Source organism: Antechinus flavipes, chromosome 1 (assembly GCF_016432865.1).
Source record: "Antechinus flavipes isolate AdamAnt ecotype Samford, QLD, Australia chromosome 1, AdamAnt_v2, whole genome shotgun sequence".
Lineage (NCBI taxonomy): Eukaryota > Metazoa > Chordata > Mammalia > Dasyuromorphia > Dasyuridae > Antechinus > Antechinus flavipes.
In genome coordinates, this window is record NC_067398.1 from 164,995,554 (window position 1) to 165,009,293 (window position 13,740).

Consider the following 13,740-nt stretch of genomic DNA (forward strand, 5'->3'; position numbering starts at 1 on the left):
TATTTTTTTATATGGGAAATATATACTTTATGTTTAAAATTTACATCAATAATAGGGTAAGCTTAAAAGAAAGAATGAGACAGTAAAGATAAAAATAGTTATCATTTTATATAAATGAAATACAGAGGAAGAACAGATACAGAGGCATTAGAGGGTAGAGGAGGACTCATAGTTCTGAAAACCTACTCACATCAGGAATGGGTTCAAAAGGCAACATTACAAATATACCATAAAGGTTATAGTACCCTCCAAAATCTATAAAGAAATAATGGGGGAAAGATGGGTAGATTAGGAAGCAAAGGATGAAGGAATAAGACAAGGGAAGGATTCCCCAAGGAAGGAAGTGGAGGTTAAGTAAGCCAAGTTATGAAGTAGAATTTAATGAAAAGTCAGAAGGGATAGAAAAGATTATGTATGTGGATATGTGTGTGTGAATGTGTATATACATGTATATATTTACATATATATACATAAATATATCTTTCCTTTAACTGTAGCTTGCTTGAGAGTGGGGACAACAAAAAGGAGGTATGTGTGTATGTGCATGTGTATGTATGCATATATCTATATCTACATATGTGTATATAAATATATTCTTTCTTAACTATAGCCTGCTTGGAGATGGGGGAGGTAATTGAAGGAGGGAAAAAAGAATAAAGTAAACAAGATGTGCAGCAGAGAACAAAAGAACAATTTACAAGGAAGTAAAGAAAAGATGAATACTCATGAATATAATTTATTCTACTAATATATATACTTCCTCAAATTGGTATCATTTAATAAAATAGTATATACTATTTTTGTGAAAAAGATAGATTTGGACAAGACAATACTACAACTAAATGGATTCTGAGCTGGTTCAACAACTGGATCCAAAGAATCATCATGAATGATCCCAGGTCTGCTTGAAGAGGGATCTCTCGGAGTACTCTCCCAAGAATCAGAGCTTGGCCCTGAGCTGTTTAACGTATTTATCAATGTCTTAGATGAAGCTATAGAGGGCATACTTAATACTTTTGCAGATAACTCAAATCTGGGAGAAAGCTAAACACCAGAGAAGTCAGGCTTCAAAAAGATATTGAAACGCTAGAATACTGAGCTGAATCTAAATAAGATAAATTTATTAGATCTTAATGAAAAGTCTGGTTCAAAAGAATGATTTTTAAAATATATGATAAAATATAAGATAGAGGCAGCTAGATGACATAGTGGATCCGGGCACTGGCCCTGGACTTAGGAGGACTTGAGTTCAAATGTGACCTCTGATCTTAACACTAGCTATGTAACTCTGGGCAAGTCATTAAACCCTAATTGCTTTGTCAAAAAAAAACAAACAAACTTATATGTGTGTGTGTGTGTGTGTGTGTGTGTGTGTGTGTGTGTGTGTGCGTGCGTATACATACATGTTTATATATATAAAACATAAAAGTATAATATTTTATTTATATATATATTTATATATATATGTATAAGATAGAGGAAGCAAAATTTAGGAAGTAGTTTGTCTGAAAAAAAAATCTGAAGACTTTAGTGGCCTACAAACTCAGAGTGATAAAAAAGAATATGATGCTAAAGTGATTTTGGCAAGCAAAGTTTTAAATCAAATCCATCAGGTTGGTGAAAGGAACTAAATAGCTATCAAGAAAAAGAAAAACTAGAAAGTTAGAGGAGACAGAGGGAAAGATATGACCAATATCTTTTTTAAGTATTTGAAAGGTAAACATATAGGAATAGAGAGGGTCTAGGAAGCCACAGAAGGCAGAACTATGATTAATGAGTGAAACTTATAAATGGGAAAATGTAGGAAAAACTTGAGTTTCCAAAAGCAAAATGAACAGTCCACATGATAATGAATCCCTCCTGCAATGGATGTCTTCCAGAAGAGGGTAGAAACCATTTCTTGAACAGAATGTGAAAGATATTCTTTTAGAATAATGTATTAGTTGATAAATGGTCAAAGGAAATGAACAATTTTCAGATGAAATTAAAACCATTTCTAGTCATAGGAAAAAATAATCTATTGATTAGAGAAATGCAAATTAAAAACTCTGAGTTACCACTATACACCTCTCAGATTTGCTAAGATAACAAGAAAAGATAATGATAAATGTTGGAGGAGATGTGGGAAAACTGAGACATTAATATATAATAATGTAGTGGAGTTGTGAATTGATTTAGCCATTCTGGAGAGCAATTTGGAACTATGCTCAAAAGGCTATCAAACTGTGCATACCCTTTGATCCAACAGTATCTCTACTGGGTCTGTATCTCAAAGAGATCATAAAAATGGGAAAAGGATCCACTTGTGCAAAAATGTTTGTAGCAGTCCTTTCTGTAGTGGCAAGGAACTGGAAACTGAGTGGATGCTATCAATTGGAGAATGGTTGAATAAGTTATGGTCTATGAATATTATAGAAAATTACTGTTTTATAAGAAATGATCAACAGGATGATTTCAGAAAGACCTGAAGAAATTTACATGAACTAATGCTAAGTGAAGTGAGGAGAATCAAGAGAACTTTGAACACAGCAACAAGATTATGTGATGATTAATTATGATGGACATGGCTCTTTTCAACAATTTAGATGATTTAGGTAAATTCCAATAGACTTGTGAGGGAAAGAGCCATCTGGATGCATTTGCATCCAGAAAGAGGATTATGGGGACTGAATGTGGATCGCAATATAATATTTTCGCCTTTTTTATTGTTGTTTGCTTTTTTCTTTCTCATATTTTCCCTTTTTGATCTGATTTTTCTTGTGCAGTATGATAAATGTAGAAATATATATAGAAGATTTGCATATGTTTAACATATACTGGATTACTTGCTGTCTAGGAGAATGAAGTAGAGGGAAGGAAGGGAGTAAAATTTGGAACACAAGATTTTGCAAGGGTAAATGTTGAAAACTATCTTTGCATGTATTTTGGAAATAAAAAATTATTATTTAAAAAAAGAAGAATGTATTAGAGTAGATAGCTTCTGAGTCTCTTCCAATTTTGAAATTCTGTGATTCTGAATCCCCTATTAACCATCTACATACCAAAGAAGTTAAAGACAAAAAAAAAAAAAACCCATTTATAACAAAAATATTCATAACAGGTTTTTTTGCTATTGTTACTATAGTCAAAAACAAACAAACCAAACAACCTAACAAAATGGGTGTCCACTAACTGGGGTATAGATGAATAAACAGTGACATACTAATAAAATCCTGTTTAGTATATGAAATGACAAACGCAAAAAATCCAGAAAAACATGGAAAGATTTGTATGAAGTTATTCAGACTGAAATAAGTAGAACCAAGAAAATAATAAATACAATGACCACAATCATATAAATAAAAACAATGTCAAAAGATCACTGAACTCAGATCAATTGCACTAATTAGTACTTATTCCAAAGAATATACAATGGAATATTTTTCTATTTGGTAGTGGTGGGGATTAAGTTATGATTTTGTCAGGTTAGTGCTAATTAACTGTTATCTTTGTTATACAGGAAAATGTGGTGAGAATGATGATCCAAAAGAAACCATGACATAACAAAGATATCAATAAAACTTTTTTAAAATAGATATAATCAAATAGTAATAAATATAGACTTCAAAGCTATAGAAGTATATATATGCATATGTGTGTATATATATCTCCTAGGATTTATAAAAAGATTAAATATTATGTACATAATATTTAATCTTTTTATAAATCCTAGGAGATAAGAAGGGCAAGTAACCAGCAAGATCCTTTTGGGAGGACATGAGGAACATAGCATGTGTTTATGCCTAATAAATAAGCCCTAGGGAGTTGCCTAAGCCACGAAGAAGTTGGATCTATCCAACTTTTAAATATTAGAAGGCAAAATTAAACCCATGTTTTCCTGACTCCATATCTAATAAATTGGTATCCATTATATCATATTATCTCTTACAATATATAAATATTATGCTCATTTTTTCAAACAAAGGAAACTGTAGTAAGAGGCAATGTAAAAACCTGAACTTAATTCTACCTGATTAGAAATGACTATTTCTTAGACATTCACTTAATTAAAAGTTATTTAAAGAGGTGAAGAAAGGAGAAAAACCAGCATTAAACATTTTAGCTATTAATTGCCTCAGTGATTTTTCATTTCTAAACAAGGTTACCTAATTAAAATACTGACAGTTTTGGCTCCTATCAATTTAATGATCAAAGACAATCCCAAAGAATCCAGAATGAAAAATTCTATCCACTTCCAGAAAGAGGAATGATGATCTCTGAATACAAATTAAAAGACCATTTTTTCATCTTCCTTATTTTTCTTATCTTTTCAAAAAAAGAAATAATTGATAAAATAAATAGTTCAGAATAAAAAGTGTTAAGTCTTTCCTAAGTAATGGAATCCATGAAAACCAGAATAAATCAAATAGAAATCAATGATTCCAGGAAGCAGAGTCAAGATGGAAGAGTAGAGGCAGAAAATCACCTGAACTTTCCCAAATTCCCTTGCAAAAAAAACCCTCTAAAATAGTGTCTCAAGTCAAGTTCCAGGGCAGCAGTTGGAGTGAAGCAATTCTCCAGCCCAAGATAATGTAGGAGGTCCAGGTAAGGGATCAGACAATTAGTGAGAAAGAGATTACAGTACTAAGTACAGGACTAAAGTCCTATTTCATTGCCTATATACAATTCCTGAGCACAATCCCAGGGTAAAGAAGAATACTACTGCTTGTGCTAGGAGCTCAAATCATAATTCCAGGGTCAAAAGGAGACACAGCACTTGTGGACAAAGAGAAGCAGGGAACCTGGTCAGGGCAGAAAAAAAGTGCTTGTGGTCATGCACAATCCCCTGAAGAGGAGCACTAGTATTTGTGCTAGAAGTTCTAGTCTCAGTACCAGGGCCAACAGGAACGCCAGTACCTTTGAAGCACTGAAAACTTAGAAACCCTCAGAACTAGCTCTGAAAACATCAACACAAAAACCCTAAAATTTGAGATGGTGCCCCCACCACCCAGAAAGCAGAGTCTAACTTTAACAAAGTTAAAAATCAAATAATTGCCTAGGGAAATGAGTAAATAAACAAAAAGAACTGACCATAAAAACTTATTATGATGAAGGGATGATCAAGTAACAAACTCATAAGACAATGAAATCAAAACACCTACAAGCAAAATCTCAAAGGAAAATGTGAATTCGCCACAAACACAACAAGAAATCAAAATGGATTTTAAAAATCAAATAAAAGAGGTAGAGGAAAAATTGGGGAAAGAAACAGGAGAGATGCAAGAAAATTATGGAAAAAGAGTCAACAGCTTAGTAAGAGGCACAAAAAAAAATCCTGAAAATAACATCTTAAAAAGCAGGACTGACCAAATGTTTTTGTTTTGTTTTGTTTTGTTTTTAAGGCACAAAAATCCACTGAAGAACTTCTTAAAAACAGTAGAAACTGGCAACATGACTGAATCTAATAGCAGTGGCTTCAAGTTATAGCACAGGCCCAGCAACAGAGTGGAAAAAGATATGGAACCCAGCAAAATAGAGATTAGTATGAACAATTTTTGCAAAGGCAATTCAGTGCAGCCTTTTGCTTACCATAATTTAGAACTGACTATCTTTCTACATTGCTGCTGTGCTAACACAGTATGCAATCATCACTGCACAGCTCTCTGGGAAAAACCGGAAAGACCAAAGGAACCGATAAAAGCATTATTGAGATACTATGATTGCCTAGTCTAACTAGTATTGCTTCAAACTTGAGCACTGCTAGTTGGTGCAGGAGAAAGGCTTCAAGAGGCCTTTAGATATTTTTACCCATAAGGCTCCCAGTGAGGGTTCAGTACTTGTTGGTGAGCCAGGGTTAGTGGAACAATATACTACTTGATATTGACTGTCATTCAGACAAATTACAAGCAAGAAGGTCTTAGCTACTTTAGTAAAGATGACCCTAATCAACTCTGCACTTCTTGCTCTACCTAGTTTCTACTCTATAGTGTTCAGATACCACTTTCCTAAATTCTTTTGTATGTCTCCTCCTTTAGCTAGCACAACAACAATGTAGAAAGATAGTTCTAAGTAAGCTTCTTAAGTGGAAAAAGACTTTTTATTTTTATTAATTGTATCCTCCAGTGTTTAGCACACTGCCTAGCACATGTGTTCAATGGACTGGATTAATTCACAGTTATGATCAGTGACTATACTGGAAGTGCCTTTCGCTATAGCTTTGTGTTCTTAATATTTCTCCTATTCATGGTTACCTCTATATATCAGAAGACACACTATAAACTGCAAAGATTTGGCACCACCTATCACATTAACCAATCATTTGGATATAGGTTTTAATCCTTCTGAAGGACGGAAGCAAAGTCTGGGATTTATGATCATTCTCACATATTTAATCATCCTTTGAGGAGGTTATTACACTGCTTGCTATCTTTTTTTTTTTTATTTTATTTTCACTCTTCTGATTTTGCTTTTCACCTCCCAGTGCTAGTATCGATTTATGTTTGGTGAATATCCTTTCCCCTGCTATGACTAAGCTAGCTGTCGAATGATTTGTGAATGTCTAATTTTGTACTAATGTTGGATCTATAATCTCAATGATGTTGTGAATTCCCTGATAAGAAAAATCACTCTAGCAAATCAAGTCACCATCTTCTGTGAAATTTACAATCTTCATTTCTCACAGCATTAATAGGTTAAAGAACTTATCCAGGGTGTGAATCTGTCAATATGTGTTAGAAGTAGGACTGGAACCCAAATCTTCTTGACTTCAAAGTAAGCTTCCTAACTACTACTCCAAACTGCCTCTACTATTTTAAAAAATTTCTATTTTCTATATTAAGAACAGCAAGAACAAAACTCATATGCTTAAATGTCTACTTTTTTACCCTGTTATAAATCTATGTAAATCAATGTTATTTGTTTTAAATTATAAGATCCTATAAGATATTGACTAAGTTAGGGTGTTTAACTATTTTTATATAGTACTCAATACATCTTAATTAGATGAACAGTCATACTTAAAGGACCATTCATTCTCTCAGTTCCACTGTCCAGAATTCCTAGCCAAGCATATTGCTACTAGCTCCATGAAATAAGCCCAGGAAGCCTTATCCCATTTTTGCCAGTGCTATAACTCTGGGTGGAATAGTTTTTAAAAAGTTAACCAAATATAGTTGGGGTAATGTTCTATAATATAAAAGAATGGGGTTATTTTCATAGGGCTAGCAATATTCTTGGCTAGGAATTCTGAATAGTATGGTTCTAAAAAGATCTATTCCAACATATAAACCATATAATGTACAAATATACTGTGGGATAAGCTGATTACCAGCTTCTCAGATACTTACTATTAAGGGAATTAATGGTCTTGAGTTTGGGGAGACTGGTAATGCTCCCTTGACTCCCCAAGTTTCTACTTATTCCATGGCAAAGCCAGCTCAGAACAGTAAATCCCTTGCCAATGTACTTAAAGCATGGAAGCTACAAAGTTGCTTTTTAAAAAATTGACCTACTAATTAAAAACCAAATTTCCTCAGCTACCATTCAAAATACTTTGTAATGTCTCCAACCTTCCTTTCTAGCTGAGTAGATGATGGACCGAAGTAGAGAGAGACTTCAGACAGAGATACTAAACAGAATGCTACTTTGATAGTCCAAGGGATAATTGTATATTGCCTGCATGACTGCTTAAAGATAGCTCATTCCACTTTTGGATAGCCCTAGTCATTACAAAGTTATACTTACATCAAGTCTACATTTGCTTCTGTGTGTGTGACATCCATCATGTACTGTTCTGTCATTGGGTCTATAGCATGGTAACTTTTCAAATACCTGAACATGATCTTTCAAACATGACTTACAGTAGCTCAGCAATTGATCCCATCAATCTTTTAATAGAATCAATGTAATTAGTCTGGACCTGATAATTGAACTCATCAACAATAACTAAGTATCTTTACTATCTCCTTAATTATTGTAGCAAGCAACTCCCCATTAACCATTTTTATTTTGTCTTCTTTGGTCCAAGATTATCATCACTGACAAAGGGAAAAAAATGAAAATGCCATCTCCTCCATGAAGGTTTCCCTGATCCACTTAGCCTGAAGCAATTTCTCCTTCATTTGATCCCTTCTCTCCAAGGGTTTAAAGAAAAAATGGATAGGATTCCATGGGCTAAGTCTATTAGAAAAGTCAACCCAGGAACAATAGAGAGCTCTCAAGAATAAAATTCTGAATGCAAAGAATTGCATTTCAGATAAGGAAGAAAATGGGGGTTATCAATAGACTTAGATTTTAATAAAGATATGTAGAGAATATGGAAGCAAGGGCAGTTAACAAGCTGAATACAAGAGTGTGGCATGGTCATGTAAGAATAACCTCTGGCACATTAAAACTCAGAATAATTCAAGCTCTCTATACAGAGAACAAAAAGAACTTCTTATGGTTTGGGTTTTTAACTTGATTGGGAAAAAGAAGAGGATCAAAAAAAAAAAGAGCTCTGGTGCTTTGGGTTGATGGGATAGATGGTAACACATGATGAAGAGGCAAAGCTGGTTATTCTTGCATAAAATATGGTCTCTTCAAATTTAGAGTGCATATCAGATTATGTCAGGCTTTCATTTCCTTCTCTAGCACAAGTTTTAAAATGAAGAGATAACTTCCTCCCTAAGACTGAAATGTTCACTACTATACTCAGAATGTCTAGTCTGATGATATCCTTCCCATGCTTTAAGGTTCACATACTATCTTCTCCATGAAGGCTTTCTTGATCCACTCGCCTGAAGCAATTTCTCCCCCATTTGATCCCATAGCACTTTATATTTTTGTGCCCTTATTCTAATTTGGATAGAGAAATGAATTTGGAATCAGATGATTTAGGTTCCTTCCTGGCTCTCAAATTACTTGCTATCTTTGTGACCTTGGGCAACACTGTTCACTTCTTTCATTTATTCATTCCAATGATTATTTAACAAATATTTAAATATATATCATGTGCAAGGTACTATTCATGAGATACATGTGTTATATATGTCACAATGTCATAGAAGTGACAAAAGCCCATCTCAAAGAATGCACAAATAACTATGATATGACGACAAAGTTCAAGGAAAGTGCCAAGAGATACTTTGAATAGGGAAAGATAACTTGATGGGAAGGGCATGGATCTTGAAGCATCAGTTTCAACCATAAAATGAGGTTGAGACTAGAAAAAAAAAAAAAAAGAGGCTAAAAGACCTCTGAGGTAATTTCTAAACCCTATGACCAAAATGGTATTCTGTGCATGTGTGCTACCACCTACTGGACTCTAAACTCTATATAACAAATGGCAGATATTCATGCCCAGTTTTTTCAAATGCTGAACCCTTACCATTACATTGTCACAGGTCCCTTTCAGGCATAGAGTCTACAAATCTATCTTTGATTCATATTCATCTTTATTTACTATAAAAAGCTACCACAATATATAAATATGAAATAATTCATATTTATATTGGATTTAAGTTATAATGGTTTTACAAATATTCTAATTTGATCCTCAGAACAACCCTGTAAGGCAATACAAATGGGTATTTTATTTTATAAATGAATAAATTTTATAAATGAAGTGGAATGTAAACTTCTTAATAATAGGAATTGATTTGTTTTTGTCTTTATACCTCCAGTCTCTACACATTGCATGTCAATTTTTTTTTTTGTTCACATCTATGATTTCTTAGTGTTGGGAATTAGTGTAAGGAAAATTTCTTCTCTCAAAGCAGAGAGCTAACTGCTCTGCAACTTAGTCTTAAGAGAGCTGTGATTTGTCTAGGGTCACAGAACCTATTTATATGTTAAGAAGCAAGATTTGAAACTAATTCTTTCTGACCCAAAGGCAGGTTTTCTATCATTATGCCACACTTCCTGCTATATGATAGATATTTAATAAATGCTGATTGAATTGGATTAGTAACCCTAGAATGCCAACGGATAGTATGCAATAATGACTAGAAAGCTGTCTTGAGTCAAGAAAATAATTTTTCAAATGCTACTTATAATAAATAATGGCTAAAATACTTTGAGCAAATCATATAAACTCCAGTGTCTAACCAATGCTTGAAGACTATAAATTGTACTTCACTTATATGGAAATGTTTTTCATAACTCTTCATGTATAATTAATATATTGCATGCCTTCTCAATGGGTAGGGGAGGTATTTAGAAGGAGAGGGAGAATTTGAAACTCAAAATTTCTAAAAATGAAAGACATTGTACACAGCAACAGCAAGATTATGGGATGATCACCAAGAAAGACTTAGCTCTTCTCAGCAATTCAATGATCCAAAGTAATTCAAATAAATTTGGGGTGAAAAATTACATCTGTATCCAGAAAAAGAACTATGAAGACTGAATTCAGATTAAAGGATACTATTTTTTTCACCTTTTTTTCTTTTGTTTTTTTTTTTTCTCGTACATTTCCCCTTTCATTCTGATTTTTCTTTCCCAATATGCCTCATATGGAAATATGTTTAAAATGAACATACACATGTAAGCTAATCAGATTGTTAGCATGGGAAGGGGGAGGTAATGGAGGGACAGGGAAAGAAAATTTGAAATTCAAAATCTTACAAAAATGAAAGCTGAACCATATTTACATGTAATTGGAAAAATAACATACTATTAAAATAAAAAGTTAAATTTTTTATGTGTAATTGGGAATAATTAACAAAATAAATAAAAATATATATTTTAAAAGACAAGTTGCTAATATTGAAATGTTTTGCATGACTTCATATGTACAATTGATAACATTTTGCTTGCCTTTTCAAATGGTAAGAGAGGGATTGAAAGGAAAAAATTTGGAAGTCAAAAAATTTTAAAAATCAGCATTACACAATTCAGTGATTCAAGGCAATCCCAATATACTTGCAATGGAAAGTGCCTTTCGCATCTAGAGAGAGAATTATGGAGACCAAATGTGAACCAAAACATAGTGTTTTCAACATTTGTCGTTGTTGCTATTTGCTTGCGGTATTTTTCCTTTTTGATCTGATTTTTTTTGCACAACATGACATGTATGGAAATATGTGTAGAAGAATTGCACATGTTTGACCTCTATTAGATTGCTTACTGTCTTAGGGAGGAGTGAGGATAAAGGGAGAAAAATTTGGAACGCAAAATTTTGCAAAAGTGAATGCTGAAAACTATCTTTGCATGTATTTGAAAAAATAAAATACTATTAAAAAATCAATGTTATAAATAAATCAGATGGGCAACCAGGTGGTGCAGTTGATAAATTATTGTACCCTAGGTGGTGCAGTGATAGTCAAGAGGACCTGAGTTCAAATGCAGTTTCAGACACTTAATAGCTATGTGATCTGGGCAAGTCACTTTACCCTAACAGTCTCACAAATAAATAAATATATAAGAATTAGCAAAACATTAAGAAAAAAAGATTTGAGGTTATAGGACAGTATATTATTATTATATTAGTACCTACTTCTCAGGGTTGTTGTGATAACATGAGATATTTGTAAAATGCTTTGCAAACTTTAAAATGCTATATAAATGCACACTGTTTTCATCATTATCATTATAATAATTATTATTACCTCTGTGGGTATTTAAATCACAGATTCTATCAAAAAAGGGGCTTTATAAACTAGGGCAGGTATTTACAATCTATGCAAATCAGTGAACTAAGCATTACAAGGGATAGGCAGATAAATATATGACACAATTATAGGATTTGAAGTTAACCTATGATATATATATATATATATATTAAAAAATCCTGGAGTTAGGGTCTGAATACTTGCTGTGCTATTTAACAGCTTATGTGACTATAGAAAATTCACTTTAGAATTTGCTGCTTCTTTGAGAGAGACAGACATAGACATAAAACGAGGGATAAAAGAGAAAGCAGTAAGAGAGATTGGGAGAGGAAGAAAAAGAGAAAAAAACTAGAGAGGTAAAATGCTATCACTTTTTTACAGGGATGACATAAAAGAGAAAGATAAGAGAAAAAGAGTGATAAAAGAAAAAGAATGAGAGAAAAAAGAGAAAGGGGGAGAAAGACTTAGAAGAGAGACAAGGAGAGAGACAGAAAAGAGACAGGAAGGGGGAGGGAGAGAAAGAGGGAAGGAGAGGGAGAGAGACAGAGAGAGAGAGAAAGAGAAGAGAGAGAGAGAAAGAGAGAGAGAGAGAGAGAGAGAAAGAGAGATAAAGAGAAAGAGAGAGAGACAGACAGACAGAAAGAGAAAGAGAGAGAGAGACAGAAAAGAGAGATAGAGAGACAGAGAGAGACAAAGAGAAAGAGAAAGAGACAGAGAGACAGAGAGAGAGATACAGAGAGAAAGAGAAAGAGAGAGACAGAAAGAGAAAGAGAGAGACAGAAAGAGAAGAGAGATAAAGAGAAAGAGAGAGAGACAGAGAGAGATACAGAGGGAGAGAGAGACACAGAGAGAGAGAGAGAGAGAGAGAGAGAGAGAGAGAGAGAGAGAGAGAGAGAGAGAGAGAGAGAGAAGATTAGAGAGTTAGAAAGAAAACAGAGAAAGTGTGAGATGACTTCCACGGGTCCTACCACTTGTTAACTTTCAGAGCCCGGACCTCTTAGAGGTTAGAGCTAGAGAACTCTAGTCCACTGGGCCAAACATCACCGGAAGAGAGGGAAGGGAAGGGCAGAGCCACAAAGTAGGCGACTTGACATCCCTTTCCTAGAAATTGCTACGCGGGGGGCTGCCTTTTTATTGTTTGTTCCTTCAGTAGAAGTTCACTGGGAGTACATCTTAAATCGCCCCACAGAGGAAACTGCAGATGTGCCCGCCTGGGCCGAGGCTGCGAGTCCCACAAAGTGAATGGAACAGGAAGCCCCAGAGGCCCCGGTGCCATCTGCTGCACAGATGGCTCCTTCGCAGGCCCCAGACAAGAGGGAAGAGTAGGCCGCCAGGGCCTTCGGGGCGCAGCTACACCGCCCGAGCCGGCCCTCGGCCCGCCCGGCCTACCTGGTAGAGCGCGGAGCCCGTGTCGAGTTGGGAGCCCAGCGCGGCCACCGCGTCCCCATGGTAGGAGCGCAGCCTCGGGACCGCAGCGCGGCCCGGCAGCAGCGCCCGGACACCGGACCTCAGGGCGAGCAGCATCGCGGGGAGACACCGGGGTGAGGGAAAAGTCAACCTGACCCTCCGCGTGCGCAGCAACGCCCCCCTCCGTGCTCAGACGCGAAGATGCATGACCACAAGCGCCGCCAGGGATTGGCCAGCGCGGCCCAGCCCGCCCCTCTCGCTACAGCTAATAGAGGGCAGAATCATTTTACCCCTTCCCGGTCTAGAGTTTGATCCTCCAAAACTCTGCTGCCTCTCCGAGGCTCAAATGCGGGGCTGCAGCGGCAAGATGCACTGAGGTTTCAGTTGGTGCGTCCCTTTCTTGGCTTTCTAATAGTGCAGAACTTCGCCGTATATATTCCTATATATTGACCCACAGTGATGTAAATTTTGATCGCTGAAACTTTACAAAATATCTTGGGGTTTACGGACCAGGATCGTGCCTTAAACCCAAATCGCTCTCGTTCTCGTTGATAGACCGACAACCGGTCGTTGTTTGGGACCTGATTGGTTCACAATCAATGTAACTAGGAATTGTTCCTGTTATGGCCAGGAATGCTGACATCTCTCGGATTGTAATTAGAATTTTTTTGTTTGTGGGTTTGTTTTTTTAAGTAGGTAAAACAGACCACCCTATGCCTCCTTTCTTACCTAGCCTTAATTACTGATTGAGCGGGCCCTCAGG

The 13,740-nt window shown here is 35.5% G+C and overlaps 1 protein-coding gene across 1 annotated transcript in view; it reads right to left on the reverse strand.

Annotated features, from left to right (window-relative positions):
- MCCC2 (methylcrotonyl-CoA carboxylase subunit 2) overlaps positions 1-13,209 on the reverse strand; it is an 89,754-nt gene extending 76,545 nt beyond the window's left edge. The window contains exon 1 of the mRNA XM_051992513.1: positions 12,960-13,209. Within this exon, the coding sequence (XP_051848473.1) occupies positions 12,960-13,094 (135 nt within the window). The 5' untranslated portion in view covers positions 13,095-13,209. The remainder of the gene's footprint in view (positions 1-12,959) is intronic.
- Between the last annotated feature and the right edge of the window lie 531 nt (positions 13,210-13,740).